A 15,969-nucleotide genomic window follows, 5' to 3' on the forward strand; every position below is an offset into this window, starting at 1 on the left:
TGCTTTAATTCTAACAAATAGCTTCAAATAACTCATTTTTTAAAATGAAGATGTAGATGCAACATCTTTTATTTAGAATTTATTTGTTTAAGGCATCGTGGCTCAAAAATTAGATCAAGTTGTATAAGTGTCTTATTTACTAGTGGCTCTACTATTTCTGTTCACCCAGGAATCCTTTATCATTACAGCTCAGAGAGCTTCTTTCAGTATGTGTTCTGTATATACAGGAGTATAATTTCACTGAGCCCGCTGCTGAATGGTATTAGCACGGAGTTGCTTTTTCTCCTCCTGGTAAGGATTTTCACTGACTCACATCCATAAGGTTCTGCCGTCTACCTCATGAGCACTGACGCGCACTTTGTATTTGGGATCCAAGATACAGTTTCTGACTAGTGAGGAAACTGTGCACTTTTTTGGGGAATGGAATTTGCAACCCTGGTCTTATTTAAACTATTCCTGAAGCCCTGCTGTTATGGTGGAAAGTAAACATTAAAAGCATATGAAAAATGACTAGAAAGATATGTATTACCCTGTTTAGGAGTGGAGTTGAAAGTTAACAAGAAAGTCTCATTAGGTTGTTCTATACAATAAGGATTAAAAAAATATCTTATGTAACATGAAATCTGTAGGTTTGTGCCACACTAGGCCTCTAGCTCTGCCACTAGGGGACATGCCCTCCTTTAACCAAGTACTAGCAGTCTCAAGTTTGGCTTGGTTCCAGCAGCTTTTACTCCGAAATCTTACCATGGGCCATCCTGGCCTCATTCTGGGTTGGGAGGTGTGGCCCAGGGAAGGAGGGAGTGGATGTTGTGGGGACCACAACAGACTTGTCACACGCCCGGAGCTCAGGTAGAGGGGTTGCATTTGGGGGTCCAACTGTGCTTGGGAGTGGCAGTTCAGGTCCTTTTTTATAAAATATATTTAACATTATGTCTCGGTGGACACAATAGCAACATTGACAAAAAAAAATCACAGCTCATAATGCAGAGCTGCACTGAGGAAAAACCAACTGATTAATGACTTGTGAGCAATTAAAATAGTTTTTATAAGGTTGGTAAGTACACAAGAAAACTGTCTATGCCTGAAATCTTGCAGTCTTACCAAAAAAATACTTGAAAAAGGTTTGACCAAATTTTACAATAAGTCTAAAATTTAAGTGACATTTCTAATAACAAGTTGTAAAGCATCAAAACGAAAAAATCAACCATTGATGCAAGAGGAATAACCAAATTATCTTTTTCTTCTCTCCAACAAAATTGATATTATAAAGTTGTTAGAATATGATGGCATAATCAAAGAGTAGGTCTCCAAAGTAGAGAGGAAAAGTGTTATAGAGATTTTTCAGGTAATGCATTAATAAAAATTATGCTAATTTTTTGGGTTATTAAGGTTAAGATATTTCTCATTTCTTAAATTTATATTTGTTAATATTTCTTTTTTTATCCATCTTTCATGACAAGCATGACAGAAAATGTCTAGCAGGTCCTATTTTTTTCTTATAAGACTGTAAATAAATATGACAAAGTGGTCACACCTGTGCCTTCTGGGTGGTCATAATGTGAGATTAGATTATTTTGTGGGGGTTTTTTTTTTTTTTGAGATTTTAGTAGCTGTTTTATTTATTTATTTATTTTTACAAATAGTTTATTGTCAAGTTGGTTTCCATATACCACCCAGTGCTCATCCCCACAAGTGCCCTCCTCCATGCCCGTCACCTCCCTCTCGCTCCCCCCACCCTCATCAGCCCTCAGTTTGTTCTCAGTACTCAAGAGTCTCTCATGGTTTGCCTCCCTCCTTCTTCTCCCCCATGGTCCTCCATTAAGTTCCTCCTAATCCATCTATACATGCAAATATATGGTATCTGTCCTTCTCTGTCTGACTTATTTCGTTCAGCATAAGACCCTCAAGTTCCATCCATGTTGCTACACATGGCCAGATTTCATTCTTTCTCATTGCCATGTAGTATTCCATCGTATAGATAAACCACATCTTGATCCATTCATCAGTTGATGGACACTTAGGCTCTTTCCATGTTTTGGCTATTGTTGAGAGTGCTGCTATGAACATTGCGGTACATGTGCCTATTTTGTGGGTTTCTTAAATTGCTTTTAGAAAATTCTTTTTGTGGGGCGCCTGGGTGGCTTAGTCGGTTAAGCGTCCGACTTTCGCTTAGGTCATGATCTCGCGGTTCGTGGGTTTGAGCCCCGCATCGGGCTCTGTGCTGACNAAAAAAATTCTTTTTGTAACACATTGCTGTAAAAAAGAGTGTACATTAGAGGTAGCTGGGTGACTCAGTTGGCTAAGTATCCAGCTTCGGCTCAGGTCAATATCTAATAGTTCATGAGTTCAATCCCCACATCAGACTTTCTGCTGTCAGCACAGAGCCCACTTCACATCCTCTGTTTCCCTCTCTCTCTCTCTCTCTGCCCTACCTCAGCTTGGGCTCTGTCTCTCTCTCTCTCTCTCTCTCTCTCTCTCTCTCTCTCTCTCAAAAATACACATTTATAAAAAAGAGAGGACATTAGAGCAGCAGTCTGAGACAGATGAGGGCTCTACCAAAACTCTTATACTTACTAATTGTGTGAATGTCACAGATACCCTCCTTGACGTGAGCCTGAGTTTTATCTACAGAATGTGACTCAGGTCACCCGTCCCTTTCTGTTACCTGGGTTTTGTACAAGGATAAAAATGAAAGGTAAAAAGACTCTATAGGTTATAAAATAATTAATAACCATAGTATCATTTATTCCATTGATATTCATTTTAGAAACTTTTTTGTTGGAAGGGATGAATCTAATATATATTTTCCCAAAATGGTAGAACCATAGATTCATTTTATGAACTTTTATTTTTGTCATTTCTACATAGTTATTTTTGCTCTAGAGCACTCAGCCATTTACTCTGCGTTGTACTGATTTGAAATGCATCCTCAGTAGAGCCAGAGTACACTTCAGTAATATTGTGGCATATGTTGAGATAACAGCTATACCCAGAAATTGATAATGATAATCCTATAGTCACATCAATCTTGTACTTTATGTCTCCTTTCAGGTGAATGGTGATATTCCCCCTCGGTTAAAAAAAAGTGCTCATGAAATCATCCTGGACTTCATCAGATCAAGACCCCCTTTAAATCCGGTATGTGATCTGAGGCATTCCCCTTGGCTGGAGGTCAGGTAGCAACGTGCTCTTCTCTAGGATGTGATCTCTGGAACTCAACTCTCAAAGTAGTTTTTACACCGAGCTTTTATTCTCAAAATGGTGAAGCCTAAATGTAGGTTATATTCTTCAGTCAGAGAAAAATACTTAATAGTTACTCAGTACAAGGTTGTGTTAGGATGTTTTAACTCAAAAACAACCCAAGTCATGGTGCAGTTTAGTAGCCACATGTCCCTGAACAAATGAATCAGCCTCTGTGAGCCCTTGTCCCTCAACTATAGAAAGAAGTTAGTAATAATCTAAGAACGTTGTAATGACTTACTCAAAAATGTTACTTTTAGGGGCACCTGGGTGGCTCAGTTGATTAAGCATCCAACTCTTGATTTTGGCTCAGGTCATTATCTCATAGTTCATGAGATTGAGCCCCAAGTTGGGCTCTGCACTGTTAGCACGGAGCTCGCTTGGGATTCTCTCTCTCCCTCTCTCTCTCTGTCCCTCCCCAGCTCGCATTCGTGAATGCCCCCACCTCAAAAATAAATAAATAAACATTTTAAAAAGTTGCTTTTAAAAACAATAATAAGATGTAAAGCATAGGTTACATTTCAATTGATTACCTATCATGGTAGCATATTGTGAACATAATTATGACTTTAACAAAACTGACTCCTTAAAATTGGTCGAGTACATGTGACTTAATTACTCTGAAATCCAATAATCTCCCTATTGCTTAAAATAGTCTTTTATCAAGCAGTGTTGCAGTCAATGAAATACAATTTCATAATACTATACTGTACTGGAGGAATGGACTTCAGTAAAAATTGTTTAAGGACAGCTACTCAAGTCTATAGCCATTACTTTTTTTTTCCCCCAAGGTCTCAGCCAGAAAACTGAAACCCACTCCACCACGGCCACGGAGCCTTCATGAAAGAATATTAGAAGAAATCAAAGCAGAAAGAAAGCTGCGGCCTGTCTCACCAGAGGAAATTAGGCGGAGCAGATTAGGTGAGTCAGCTGCTTACTACACTGGTCCAGCCTCATCCACTTGCACTGTCTTCATACAACTAGCCCAGTGAAAAATAGTGATATAGTAAAACTAGTGTTTGTTCCTCTCTCCCTTTGTCTCTCTCTGTCTTTCAAACACACACTCACACCCCTTCACACTTATTTAAATTTGTACTTGAAATTTCACGGAAGAAGAGATTCTCTCCCCATGTGATACTGAACTACATGAGAGCATCACAGCTCAGTAGGAGTTGCTCTGCCATTCTCTAGACTGTGGTTTTAGGAGCGTCCCTATACCTCTCTGAGTGTTGATTTCTTCGTTGGCAGAGGGGTTAGAAATCCTCTACACTTTCATTATGGCTTTTATGTAAGAATTAAATAGGGTTCTGGTCAGAATACTTCACAAATTGTAATACACATACAAAGTTATTATGTTTTAGAAATATAAATGACACATAGTTTTACTGTACATTACTGTTGTCTTAATTATGGATTTAAAGATAGAGTATTATGTAATGAAAGCATTAATTATTATCTTACATCACTTATTCTCAAACTTCTTTTATATTTGTTATATTTAATATTGTTAAACGTATCCTATAAACACACATTAATTTTGACTTATAGCAAGACCATATTATAAAATGTTTGTAAATATATTGTTCATACAACTCTCCTTCTATTCGTAAGATTAAAGATGCCCAAAGAATTCAGAGAACTTTCTTTAGGAAAATAGATTATAATGGCATCTGAACAGAAAAGGAAACACACACTCCTAGTTTTTCTTCTGATCTCTTTTTCCTGCCTCTTTCAGACTCTACTTGGTCCTTCAGATTCTGTTCTGGGCACACTTCTCCCTGAGCTACCACACCCTTTTTTCCATGGTTTTTGCTCAAGCTATTTCCGCTCCCATCTACCAACTGATCCCTCTGAGTTCACACCCATTCATCCAGCTATCTGCTAGCTAGGGCCTGCAGCAGGGTGAGTGAAATCATCTGTTTTCTCCTCAAACTTCCTCCATCACAGTGTGCCCAAGGCAGAACCTCAGCATCATCTCTGACTCCTGCTTAGCAGCTGACTCCTGTTAATGTTTCTTATTCTGGATCTTTCTAGCCTCCCCCTTTTTTAGCCTAATACTATCCTAACTTAGCCTGTCATCTTCGAAGATTCTTTTCTAGTTTATCACATCAGCTTTGGCTACCCTCTCTGCTTCCAACCCTGAACTCTTCAGTCACTCCATGTTGATCTCCTTCATTAAACTCTTGGCTCTTCTGTTACCTTATGACCTCCATGCCAGCAGGGCCCATTTCTTTCTTGTTCATGGTTGGAGAAGGGCTCCCATAGGTGCTGAAATAATTGAATGTACCTTCCAGTTACAAAGCTACAGAGAGTATGGGTTGTATGAGTTTATTGCTGTCTAATTTTTATGACGGCAAGTATTATCTCTTAAAAATAATGTTGAAAGCATGCTAAGTGACAAATCCATATGAGCATTTGTATAATAACAAACTAAAGCATATAAGCCATGTATACCAAGAGTTCTTATCCTGAGAGTCTTTGAATGGGCCTGAGGAGAGTCTATGACCCCTGAACTAAAAAAAATGTGTGCTTATTTCACAAAGTGTAAGTATGTGCATTTTTCTGGACAGAGGGTCCATAGCTTTTCTAAAATTCCTAAAGAGTCCACAGCTTCAAAAGAGTAAGAACCACTGTGGAAGAATAAGGAAGTGGTGTTACATAATGCTAGCTTAAGATTGGACTTCTAAAAAATCACCATACCTAGGAAAGGAATACTGGGGTAATAGATTTCAACAAAAGTATGAGGCAGAACAAATATATTACCAGGATAAAAGTAAGCTTTATGATTTATAGGAATACAGAGTTATTAATTAAGCTGAGGGGTTGTAAACTTTAGTGGAAATGCAGTAAAAAAGAGAGGAGCAAGATAGGCATAATGTGCATCAACAATGCATATGATATTTGACATATAGTTTCTTCGCTTTTCTAATACTTATTTGAACCTTTATTTTCTAGTAAACAACCATGTCATCTCCTGGGGTACAGAGGTGAATAAGGCATAGTGCCTGCCCACAAATGCTTACGGAACAATGACTGGAGTGTTGTGCATGTTCATGTTACAGGACCATTAACCGCACCCAGTCACAAGGCATTAGTGAGGCCAGGGAGACTAGGGAGAGACTAGCAGTCCTTGTCAGTGTCACGGGGACACTCTCATTGCCTGGAAGGGACATCATAAGTCTTTGTCTACATATATATTCTTGTCTTTCATTTTAAACAAATTAGATGCTCAATAACAGGAAACCTACCTTAGAATAAATATCAATTTTGTGTTGTGAGAATATCTTATTATTTTATTTTTTATTTTAATCTTCTGCATTGGTGTTTCACAACAACCAGAATTGAGCTGTTATAGAAAGTGATTGTTCATTTTGTGAGAGTCTCCCTTCTACAATTCTGCATTCAAACTGATCTTGAATTTTATTTGAAAGTAAGGAATTTGGGCTCATTTCTGCAGATCTACATTGGTTCTTACTATATAATTTTGCTTTGGGGAGTTTGGTTTGATAAGATTGGCAGAATGAACTTGAAGAGAAGTTTCCCTAAATATTTTTATAAACCTTTCCCCTCCTCATAATTGCAAGCAGAATCCTACTATAAAAATTGGGGAAATGTATAAATGTTTAAAGAATAAATGTTACCCATAATTTCAACAGCTAGAGGTATCCACTGTGAATCTACTTGTGCATTATTAAATGGAGACAAGAAAGCATTCTGCTCTCTTCATTTAATGTTGTATGTGACATGAACATCTTCCCATGTCATTTAGTATGACTCCTAAGGACCTTATATCCTGATATATGGCTATATTGTGTTTTATTTACCTATTTCCCTGGGGCACCTGGGTGGCTCAGTCAGTTGAGCATCCAACTTCAGCTTAGGTCGTGATATCACGGTTTGTGGGTTTGAGCCCCACATCGGCCTCTCTGCTGTCAGCACAGATCCTGCTTCAGGTCCTCTGTATCCGTCTCTCTACACCTCCCCTACTTGTGCACATTCTCTCTCTCTCTCAAAAATAAATAAACATTTTTAAAAATTTAAAACATCTTTTCCCTAAACTTCTTAATTGCTGTTATGCTTGATTTCTCTCCTGTTTGCAATACATAGAGCTTGGAAAAGATCCAAACCTCATCTTCTAAGAAATAATAGCATTCCTTTCTTATTCAATAGTCAGTCTTATTTTAAAAGAAGGGTTCGCGTACCAGAGAAGTACAGAATGAGAAGATATTAGAGAAGGCTGACAAGTGCTCTGAGACTCTGTTTTATTTTATTTGCTATGCATAATTAGAGAAATGTAGAGTCAATAGGATTTGAATTCAGAAATGCAGGCTTTTTTAGATAGGTGGGCTTTTTTTGGTTCAAGTATAGTTAGCATACAGTGTTATATTAATTTCAAGTGAATAGTGTAATGATTCAACAATTCTATACATTTCTCAGTGCTCTTCAGGATAAATGTACCCATGGTCCCCTTCACCTATTTTACCCGTCGCCCCAACCACCTGCCTCCTGGTAACCACCAGCATCTTTTGTTTGCTTGTTTCTTTTTCCTTTGTTCATTTGTTTTGTTTCTTAAATTCAGAGTATGAGTGAAATCATAGGGTGTTTGTCTTTCTCTAATTGACTTCTTTCACTTAGAATCATATTCTTTAGATCCATGCATGCTGTTGCAAATGGCAAGATTTCATTCTTTTTATGGCTGAACAATATTCCATTGTGTATACCCGATCATCTTTATTCATTCATCAGTTGATAGGCACTTGGGCTGCTTCCATATCTTCGCTATTATAAATAATGCTCTAATAAATATAGAGGTGCCTGTATCTTTTCAAATTGGTGTTTTCCTTTTCTTTGGATAGATACCCAGTAGTGGAATTCCTGGATCAGATGGTAATTCTATTTCTAATTTTTTGGGAAACAGTAACTTCATCAGTTGACATTCCCACCAACACTGCACAAGGGTTCCTTTCCACATCCTCACCAACACTTGCTGTTTCTTATGTTTTTAGACATTCTGATAGGTGTGAGATGATATCTCATTGTGGTTTTGATGTGCATTTCCCTGATGATAAGTGATGTTCAACTTCTTTTCATGTATTTGTTGGCCATCTGGATGTCTTCTTTGGAAAAATTTCTATTCATGTCCTCTGCCCATTTTTAATTGCATTACTTGGGGTTTTTTTGGTGTTGAATTACAGAAGTTCTTTATATGTTTTGGATATTAACCCTTATCGGTCATATCATTTGCAAATGTCTTCTCCCATTCAGTAGGCTGCCTTTTAGTTTTGTTGATGGTTTCCTTCGCTGTCCAAAAGCTTTATATTTTGATGTAGTCTCAAGAGTTTAATTTTGCTTATTTCCCTTGCCTGAAGAGACCTATCTAGAAAAGTATTTCTTTTTTTTAAATTTTTTTAATGTTTTTTATTTATTTCTGAGAGAGAGAGAGCATGAGCAGAGGAGGGTCAGAGAGAGAGGGAGATACAGAATCTGAAGCAGACTCCAGGCTCTGAGATGGCTGTCACCACAGAGCCCGATGCCGGGCTCAAACCCACGAACCATGAGTTCATAACCTGAGCCGAAGTCAGACGCTTAACCGACTGAGCCCCCCAGGTGCCCCAAGAAAAGTATTTCTACAAGAAATATAGGATTTTTTGAATGTTGAGTGGAAGATTGTTTTCCTCAACATAAAATTCCTAACTACTTTTCTGTGAGATAACTAAAATACAGTAAAATGCTTATTTAAAAGTTACATCCTAATTTGTATATTAGAATGAAATACTTAAAGTATTTCCTCATCATCAAACAGTAAGTATGATTGTCAACAAATAGTTGCTTTATTTGCCCCATTGAAGATACACATCTTCAATGTTGATATAAGTCCTTTTTAAAACCATCTACATATGATTCTGACATCTTGCTTAGTTATATATTTGGGATGTCACTCAATGCTTTACCTTCACATCATCTTTTAAAAATAGTGTATTGAGATTTTAGATTGTAAATATAAATTATTCCTTTAAAAACATCTACCCAAAAAAATTGAGAGATACTTTTAAATTTAGGTGTTGGAACTCTACAGGCAGTCCACTTTGGAAAACGCAAACAGGGAGACATTCTGTCCATTATGCCTGTAGATCTGTCCCCACTATAGCTCTGAGCTGCTGTCCTCCCTGAGCCTAGGTTATAGAATAGATGGTACTGGAAAGAATTTGGAGCTGCAATGAAAATAGTTAATTCTCACTGTCATGAATACCTAAATTAATCAGATCTTTGTAGTAAGCTTTTAAAAAAACTTGACTGAGGCATAATTTATCTAACATAAAGTTCACCCATATAAAGTATACAATTCAGTGGGTTTTAGCATGTAGTAATAACAATTTTAAGACAAATTATTTCAACAGGAAATAAATAAGTTTATCCTTAAGAAATTGGAGCACCTGGCTGGCTTGGTGGGTGGAGCAGTGACTCTTGATCTCAGAGTCATGAGTTCGAGCTCCACCTTGGGTTAGAGTTTACTTAAAAAATAAAAACCTTTTTAAAAAATGAAGTCATAATTATTGAGCCTTTACTGCATGCAAAGTACTGTTTACTATGTGCGAGCACCTCTTTTTGGTAGGGTCATTTAATCTTCCTAGCAATGTCATGAGATAACCATTCTTCCCATTTTACAGATCTAACTGAAGCACAGAGAGGTTAAGTAACTTTCCCAGAATCACAGTGCTAGCAACTGGCAGAGCTGAGATTCAAGCTCCGACATTCTGGCTCCTGAGGCCTCTCTTTACTATGTTACACTGCCTGCAATGGGCAATATAGTAATACAGTGTGATGCTAGTTCCTAGCAGAGATTTTTCATAAAATGTTTCACCTTTGGCAGAGATTTTGGCCAGATTTTCGTCCTGAAATAAATTACTTAAGAATGCATTTATTCTTAAGTTTTGTACCCTAAAATCACATTTAAGCCAAAATCCTATACTGTGTTTCTTTAAAATGTTTATATCTTTATCATGCTTTCATTTTTAACATGTTCTTTAAAGGGTTATTTTTTTCTTTTATTGTTACTCCATTTCAAGTCTTAGTGATATAATTGAAACTAAGACTCATGGTTTAATTGTATTTCAGATTTTTATTCGCTGCCTTCAAGTCTGAAATATGCCATTACAGGTCCTCTTGAATCCTGCCCCCTTTTTTGTCTTCCCTGTATATTCCTAACAGCTGAATTATTTTCTTTTTATTGTTTGTTTTCTTTTTTCAGCAATGCGGCCACTTAGCATGTCTTACAGTTTTGACTTGTCAGGTAAAAAACAAAACAAAACAAAACAAAACACTTTCACACCTGACGTGGGTTTTGTGGTTTCTGTGAAATACATTTCATTCATCTGCTTGTCCAAACATGCCTAAGAAGAAAATCGAAAGGCTTCTTCTAAGCTGTGGTCAGTAAGATAAAGCATTCTGCTTACTTGAAAACGATACCCTTAAAAAAAATTAAAACCACGATAATAAATCTGTTGCCTACCAAGGGATTGTAGACGAGCCATTACGCCATCCCTGTGGTTGTAGAATCTGGCTGACCATCCTTAGGGTCACTCTGTCTCGCTCACTCTCTTCTGAAGCAATGATGTCAAAATCTAAAACAACTTTGCCTTAAGAGAATAGAAAAGACTTTCAAGAAACAAAGTTCTGACACTAATTACTCTCTAAAACACCTTCTGTTATTTAAGTAATTAGACTCCAAGCTGTCCGCTACTTCAGAGGACCACTGATAGGCAAGAGCTGTCTTTTGTGTCCCCGTGCTCCCTGTGGATAGAACCTGATGATAAATGATTCTGAGTGCTGATTGGGAGCATAAAAATGCAGATGTGTTGTAATGGCTTTGATTGTAAAATACAGTTGACCCTGAACAACAGGAGTTTGAAATGCTCAGGTCCACTTGTGGGAGGATTTTTTTACATTAGAGTTGACAGCAGAAGCTACAGGGATTTATTTACGGCTGCCCACCCTGGCTTTATAGAACCCAATGGACTGAGGCGATGAGCAGAGCTGCAAGGTGGTCAGGGTCTGCACCCAGAGCTGGCGGTCAGGATGCCAAGCTGAAACAAGGAATGTACCCAGAGGGTGAGATGGTGCTGCTCCACCTACCCATCACCCCTGCCCCCTGGGGCTCAAGCCTGGGGCCATCCCCTCCCTTCCCACTTATGAGTGGCCAAGTGGCCCTAGCTGCCAATGGCCACCGGTTGGTGGGGCACTTATAGGCAGATGGGGCAGCTCTACTGTACCCCCAGGCCACTGTGGCTGCCCACCCACCAGACAGCTGCCTCTGCTAAGGCCTCCAGGCTGCAATATCTGTCTTCATGGGACCAGGCTCACTGCTGCCTCCAGCCTGGCCTCTCCTGTCTATACACAGGTTTGTTTGTTTTTTCAGCAAATATGCATATAGTACTATAAATGCATTTTATGGTCCTTATGATTTCTTTTTTTTTTTTTAATTTTTTATTTCTGAGACAGAGAGAGAGGGCGTGAGCAGGGAAGGGTCAGAGAGAGAGGGAGATACAGAATCTGAAGCAGGCTTCAGGCTCTGAGCTGGCTGTCAGCACAGAGACTGGCGTGGGGCTCAAACCCTTGAACCGAGATCATGACCTGAGCCAAAGTTGGACTCTTAACTGACTGAGCCACCCAGGCGAATCATATCCTTATGATTTCTTAATGTTTTCTTTTCTCTGAAAACTTTGTTTCCTTTCTCTAGCTTTATTTTAAGAATACTCTGTGTGTGTGGGTGGGGGGTGTTACATATAACATACGTTAATTGATGGTTTATATTATCAGTAAGGTCTTCACTCCACAGTCCACTTAATTAGCAGTTAAGTTTTGGTGCAGGGGGGCTCAAAAGTTATTTGCAGATTCTCAGCTGGGGTGGAGATCTGCACCCCTTGTTCAAGAGTCAACTGTATAATTAATGTATCCTGGGTTTGTAGTACAAGTTTAGATTCCTGCTGTTAAATAGACAGGGATTAATAGTGAAACAGGTAACCATTAATGACTAGATTCGATGCCTAAAATCAAGCCCCTTTTTAAATCGGGTTTTTAAAATATGTATGAGTGAATTTTCAAAGCCAACTTAACCCCCAAAAATATTTTGCAAGTTAGAATTTTTCATTTTGGAAGCTGCTATTTTAAGATGAGATGAGTTGTTGGCACTAATAGTTTCTTCCGGGGTTTTCTTTGATTTGCTGTAGCATCGTTGGCATACCATATATACAAATTCATACTTAAAGAGCCAGAGAGTTCTAGTATCTTATTCTGTTTATGACTGTTTACTGAGTATCTTCCAACTGCTAAACTAGTTCCCGGCTGTTTTTTAAATTTCTTATATTTGTTGGTCTCAGGTGTCACTTATTTGTGCTTTTAAAAACTCAGATAAATATTTTACAATCTTCATTTACTACTTTTGACTGACCATTGAAGAGCTTTTTCTATTTTCTTTATTCATTTGAAAATTTTTATTTTATCAACCATTTGCAGAGTGCAGAATAAATGTTGTAAAAAGAAAGAAAGAAAGAAAAACCTTGTAAAAATTTTGATCTGGAAAATAAACTCAGAAATGTTTTGGTACATATTTGTTATTGATAATCTCCCAAAGTTGGCAGTATATATCACAGAGACTGTGTCTCTTTTTCTGGTGATGTTTCTACCAGTGGGACTCTAAGGGAGCAGCTGGCTACCCAAACATGTTGACTAGTAGCTGACATAAATCAGGCTGATCTGGATGGTATGCATGCCCACACACACCATATACGTTCTTACAGGTTATATGGTGGCTTCCGATATGGGAAGAAAGTTCTTAACCTCCCTGATATAAAAGAGTAGCAAAAAAATGTATTTGCTTTCAACTGCTTATCATTTTGCTACTTTAGTGCGCTTCATAATTTCCATATGCTTCATTCTCAATTTCCTGTGCTAGCTACTTTTATGTTTGCACTGTTGCATATTGACTAATCAATTAAAATGTCCCAAGTCATAAATGGAAAAAGATCGATCCATTCTTTTAACCTAAATGCAAAGACTGGACTACAATTCTTCTCTAAGTTGGAAAATTAACACACTAAGGAGTAAATATTTAAATATGTAGTATAGATGATGCCTCTGAACTTAAGTATAGAATAAGATATAATGAAGTATATTCTGCTACTCATGTATGTCTTAGAAATATTAATGCTTAGTGGAAAATCATAGCAATCCATTCAACATTAATTAAGGTAAGTAATTTATTTTTTTAAAGCAAGCATATGTAATCTGTATCACCGTCCTGTTTCCTCCAACTAAATAATTCAGCAGTTGGGTGTATCTGACACACATGAATTTATTACATAAAGTATTTAATATCATGGTTATGCATTTTAGATTCTGAACATGAGGCATGTGACTTCTAAAGCCGTAATCAAACTACTTAAAATTTTCTCTTAAAAATATGTTCAACTGAGTCTTTTACAAATATGTAGTATGAGATAAAATCACACACAGTGCTTTGTCTTCTATGTGGAGATCATCTTGAAACCTGTTTCGTATTTTTTTATCAACCCCATTTATATCAAAGGTTTGAATTCAATACAAGGTGTTTATTTCAGTAGTTTAGTGAATGAGCTCAACTATAGTTCTCAATCTCATGGTGATGTTCAGACAAGTAGAAAGCTATTTAGGTAATTTCTCAAGTCTCCTGCTTTGAGAATGAAATGAACTCATAGCAGCCACTGTCACTTAACAGTATTCCCTAAACTTCAGGTCAGATGCCACCCTCGCTATTTTTGCCGGCTTTAAGTACCACCAGTATTATTTAAATTGTTTTAATCTATCATCAGTGATTTACTAAAAATTTTTAAGCAAAAACATCCGTAAAGCCATGTATCTGATATATTTTTCCTGAAGCATTAAATACATAACCATTAAAACTTTCAGTGTTCCTCCATGCACTACTAGTGGTCTCACCCTTGGGGAAGCTCTGACTTGGAGGATCGGAAATGTGAGACCCACCTCGCAAAGCTGACTGAGTCCCTTCTCACGGTACCTGCAGTGGGAGCACCTCAGTTGGAATCTGGGCAGCTAGGAGACGACAAAGATGTGTGCGTTTTAACTTCATGCTTTCTGTTGAAAGCCTAACTCCTACAAAAACTTGAGAAATTCTATAGGTAGTGTATAAAAGAAGATACACTATAGAATAAGATCTTTTAAAATATGTTCAAGACCATATTTGAGCACGACCTTTTTTCTTAAAGAATAGGATTTACCAGTTAGCCCGATTATTCCCTTCTTTGCTTTCTGGAAAACTTTTAATTGTACTCTTAAGTGTGGCAGCCTCCTGCTCTCTACACCCCCATAGGAAAGATTTATTTAAATATGTCAACCTTTAAATTTGTGTAAAAACTTGCTGCTTTTGCCCTTTTGTCCCCCTTCAGTGCAGCCCCTTCCCCAATTATGTTTTTGCTCCAGCTGCCTAACATCTGGAAAGGTAATAAGATGAACACATGTGTTGTCAAGTTTTCCATTAAGAATTTAATGTAAAACAAACAATTGATGGACAGATCTGTCTGTCTTCCTTTTCTCCCTTTCCTCCCTCTTTCCTTGCTTACTCATACCCTTTCTTCTCATTCACAAGGACATGTGCTCTGACCTTCTTCATCTCTAAAAGTAAGCAGAAATTGTAAATATTAAACTAGATACATATTATTGATAATAATTTATGTGACTTTTAAATACTGTCAAGGAAGTCTATACTAGAACACACGTATTCACTGAATGTTTCCTAGAAATCCGGCCCTTACACTTCAAGCATATATATATTGTATGTTGGGAGAGAAACTACTGTATTTTATAATAACTGCAGTTACAAGTGCTTTTCCTCTTAAAGGAGCTTTAATCATTCATGTCTTCTTCACTTTCATGCTTAGTGTACCTTACCTTCAACCACAGGAGTTTCACAGACTGTTCCATGTGCAAAGATCAGTTTCACGTTGTTGGTCTGTAAATTAAATTGTGCAGTGACTGCTTTTTTTCCCTTTTAAATGCTCGAATTTAATGGTTATTAAACTTAGTCTGTGTTTAACACTTCATTTGAAATACTGAAGAAAATTAGTTCCACTTGCACTAATTAGCTCCACAGGGTACAGGGAGAAAAAAGTGGCCTTGAGAATCAATAATACTAATGAATCAAGTAGCAGCTGTGCAACACACTATATATGTGACTGGCTAAGTCACTCTGAGCCTTAACTTTCTTACAAATGGAGATAAAAATCGGTGTTAATAATTGCCAACATTTATTGTGTGTTGTCATTATTACACACAGTAGTAAGTAAGTATTGTATATGCGATTGTTATTCTTCAAAATGAGCTCATGTGTGTAGTTAGTTAGGCCCAGTTTACAGATAATGAGGTTAGGTAACTTGCTCAGTCAGACAGCTAGCAGCAGAACTAGACTTTGAACCTAAATCATCTGCATCTTACTATATTATATACTCTGTACTCTGTATTCTATGTTATATACTCTATATATTCTGTACTATGTTCTCTATACTATGTACACAATACTCTTATTTGTACTTTGTACTCTAATGCTTTGTGCTCTCTAGTCTGTACTCGGTACTATATATTCTGTACTTTGCTCTATACTACATACTTAACTATATACCGTATATACTATATCTCTGTATATATTCTGTAGTCCCTATATTATATGCTTTATATACT

At 37.4% G+C, this 15,969-nt stretch overlaps 1 protein-coding gene across 3 annotated transcripts in view; it reads left to right on the forward strand.

The window, feature by feature from the left end:
* SPIRE1 (spire type actin nucleation factor 1) overlaps positions 1–15,969 on the forward strand; it is a 183,901-nt gene that overhangs the window by 137,996 nt on the left and 29,936 nt on the right. For all 3 annotated transcript variants that reach the window (XM_077778079.1, XM_077778080.1, XM_077778077.1), the window contains 2 exons: positions 3,052–3,138; positions 4,032–4,161. In XM_077778079.1, the coding sequence (XP_077634205.1) occupies positions 3,052–3,138; positions 4,032–4,161 (217 nt within the window). The remainder of the gene's footprint in view (positions 1–3,051; positions 3,139–4,031; positions 4,162–15,969) is intronic.

Source organism: Crocuta crocuta, unplaced genomic scaffold (assembly GCF_008692635.1).
Source record: "Crocuta crocuta isolate KB4526 unplaced genomic scaffold, BGI_CrCroc_1.0 scaffold26, whole genome shotgun sequence".
NCBI lineage: Eukaryota > Metazoa > Chordata > Mammalia > Carnivora > Hyaenidae > Crocuta > Crocuta crocuta.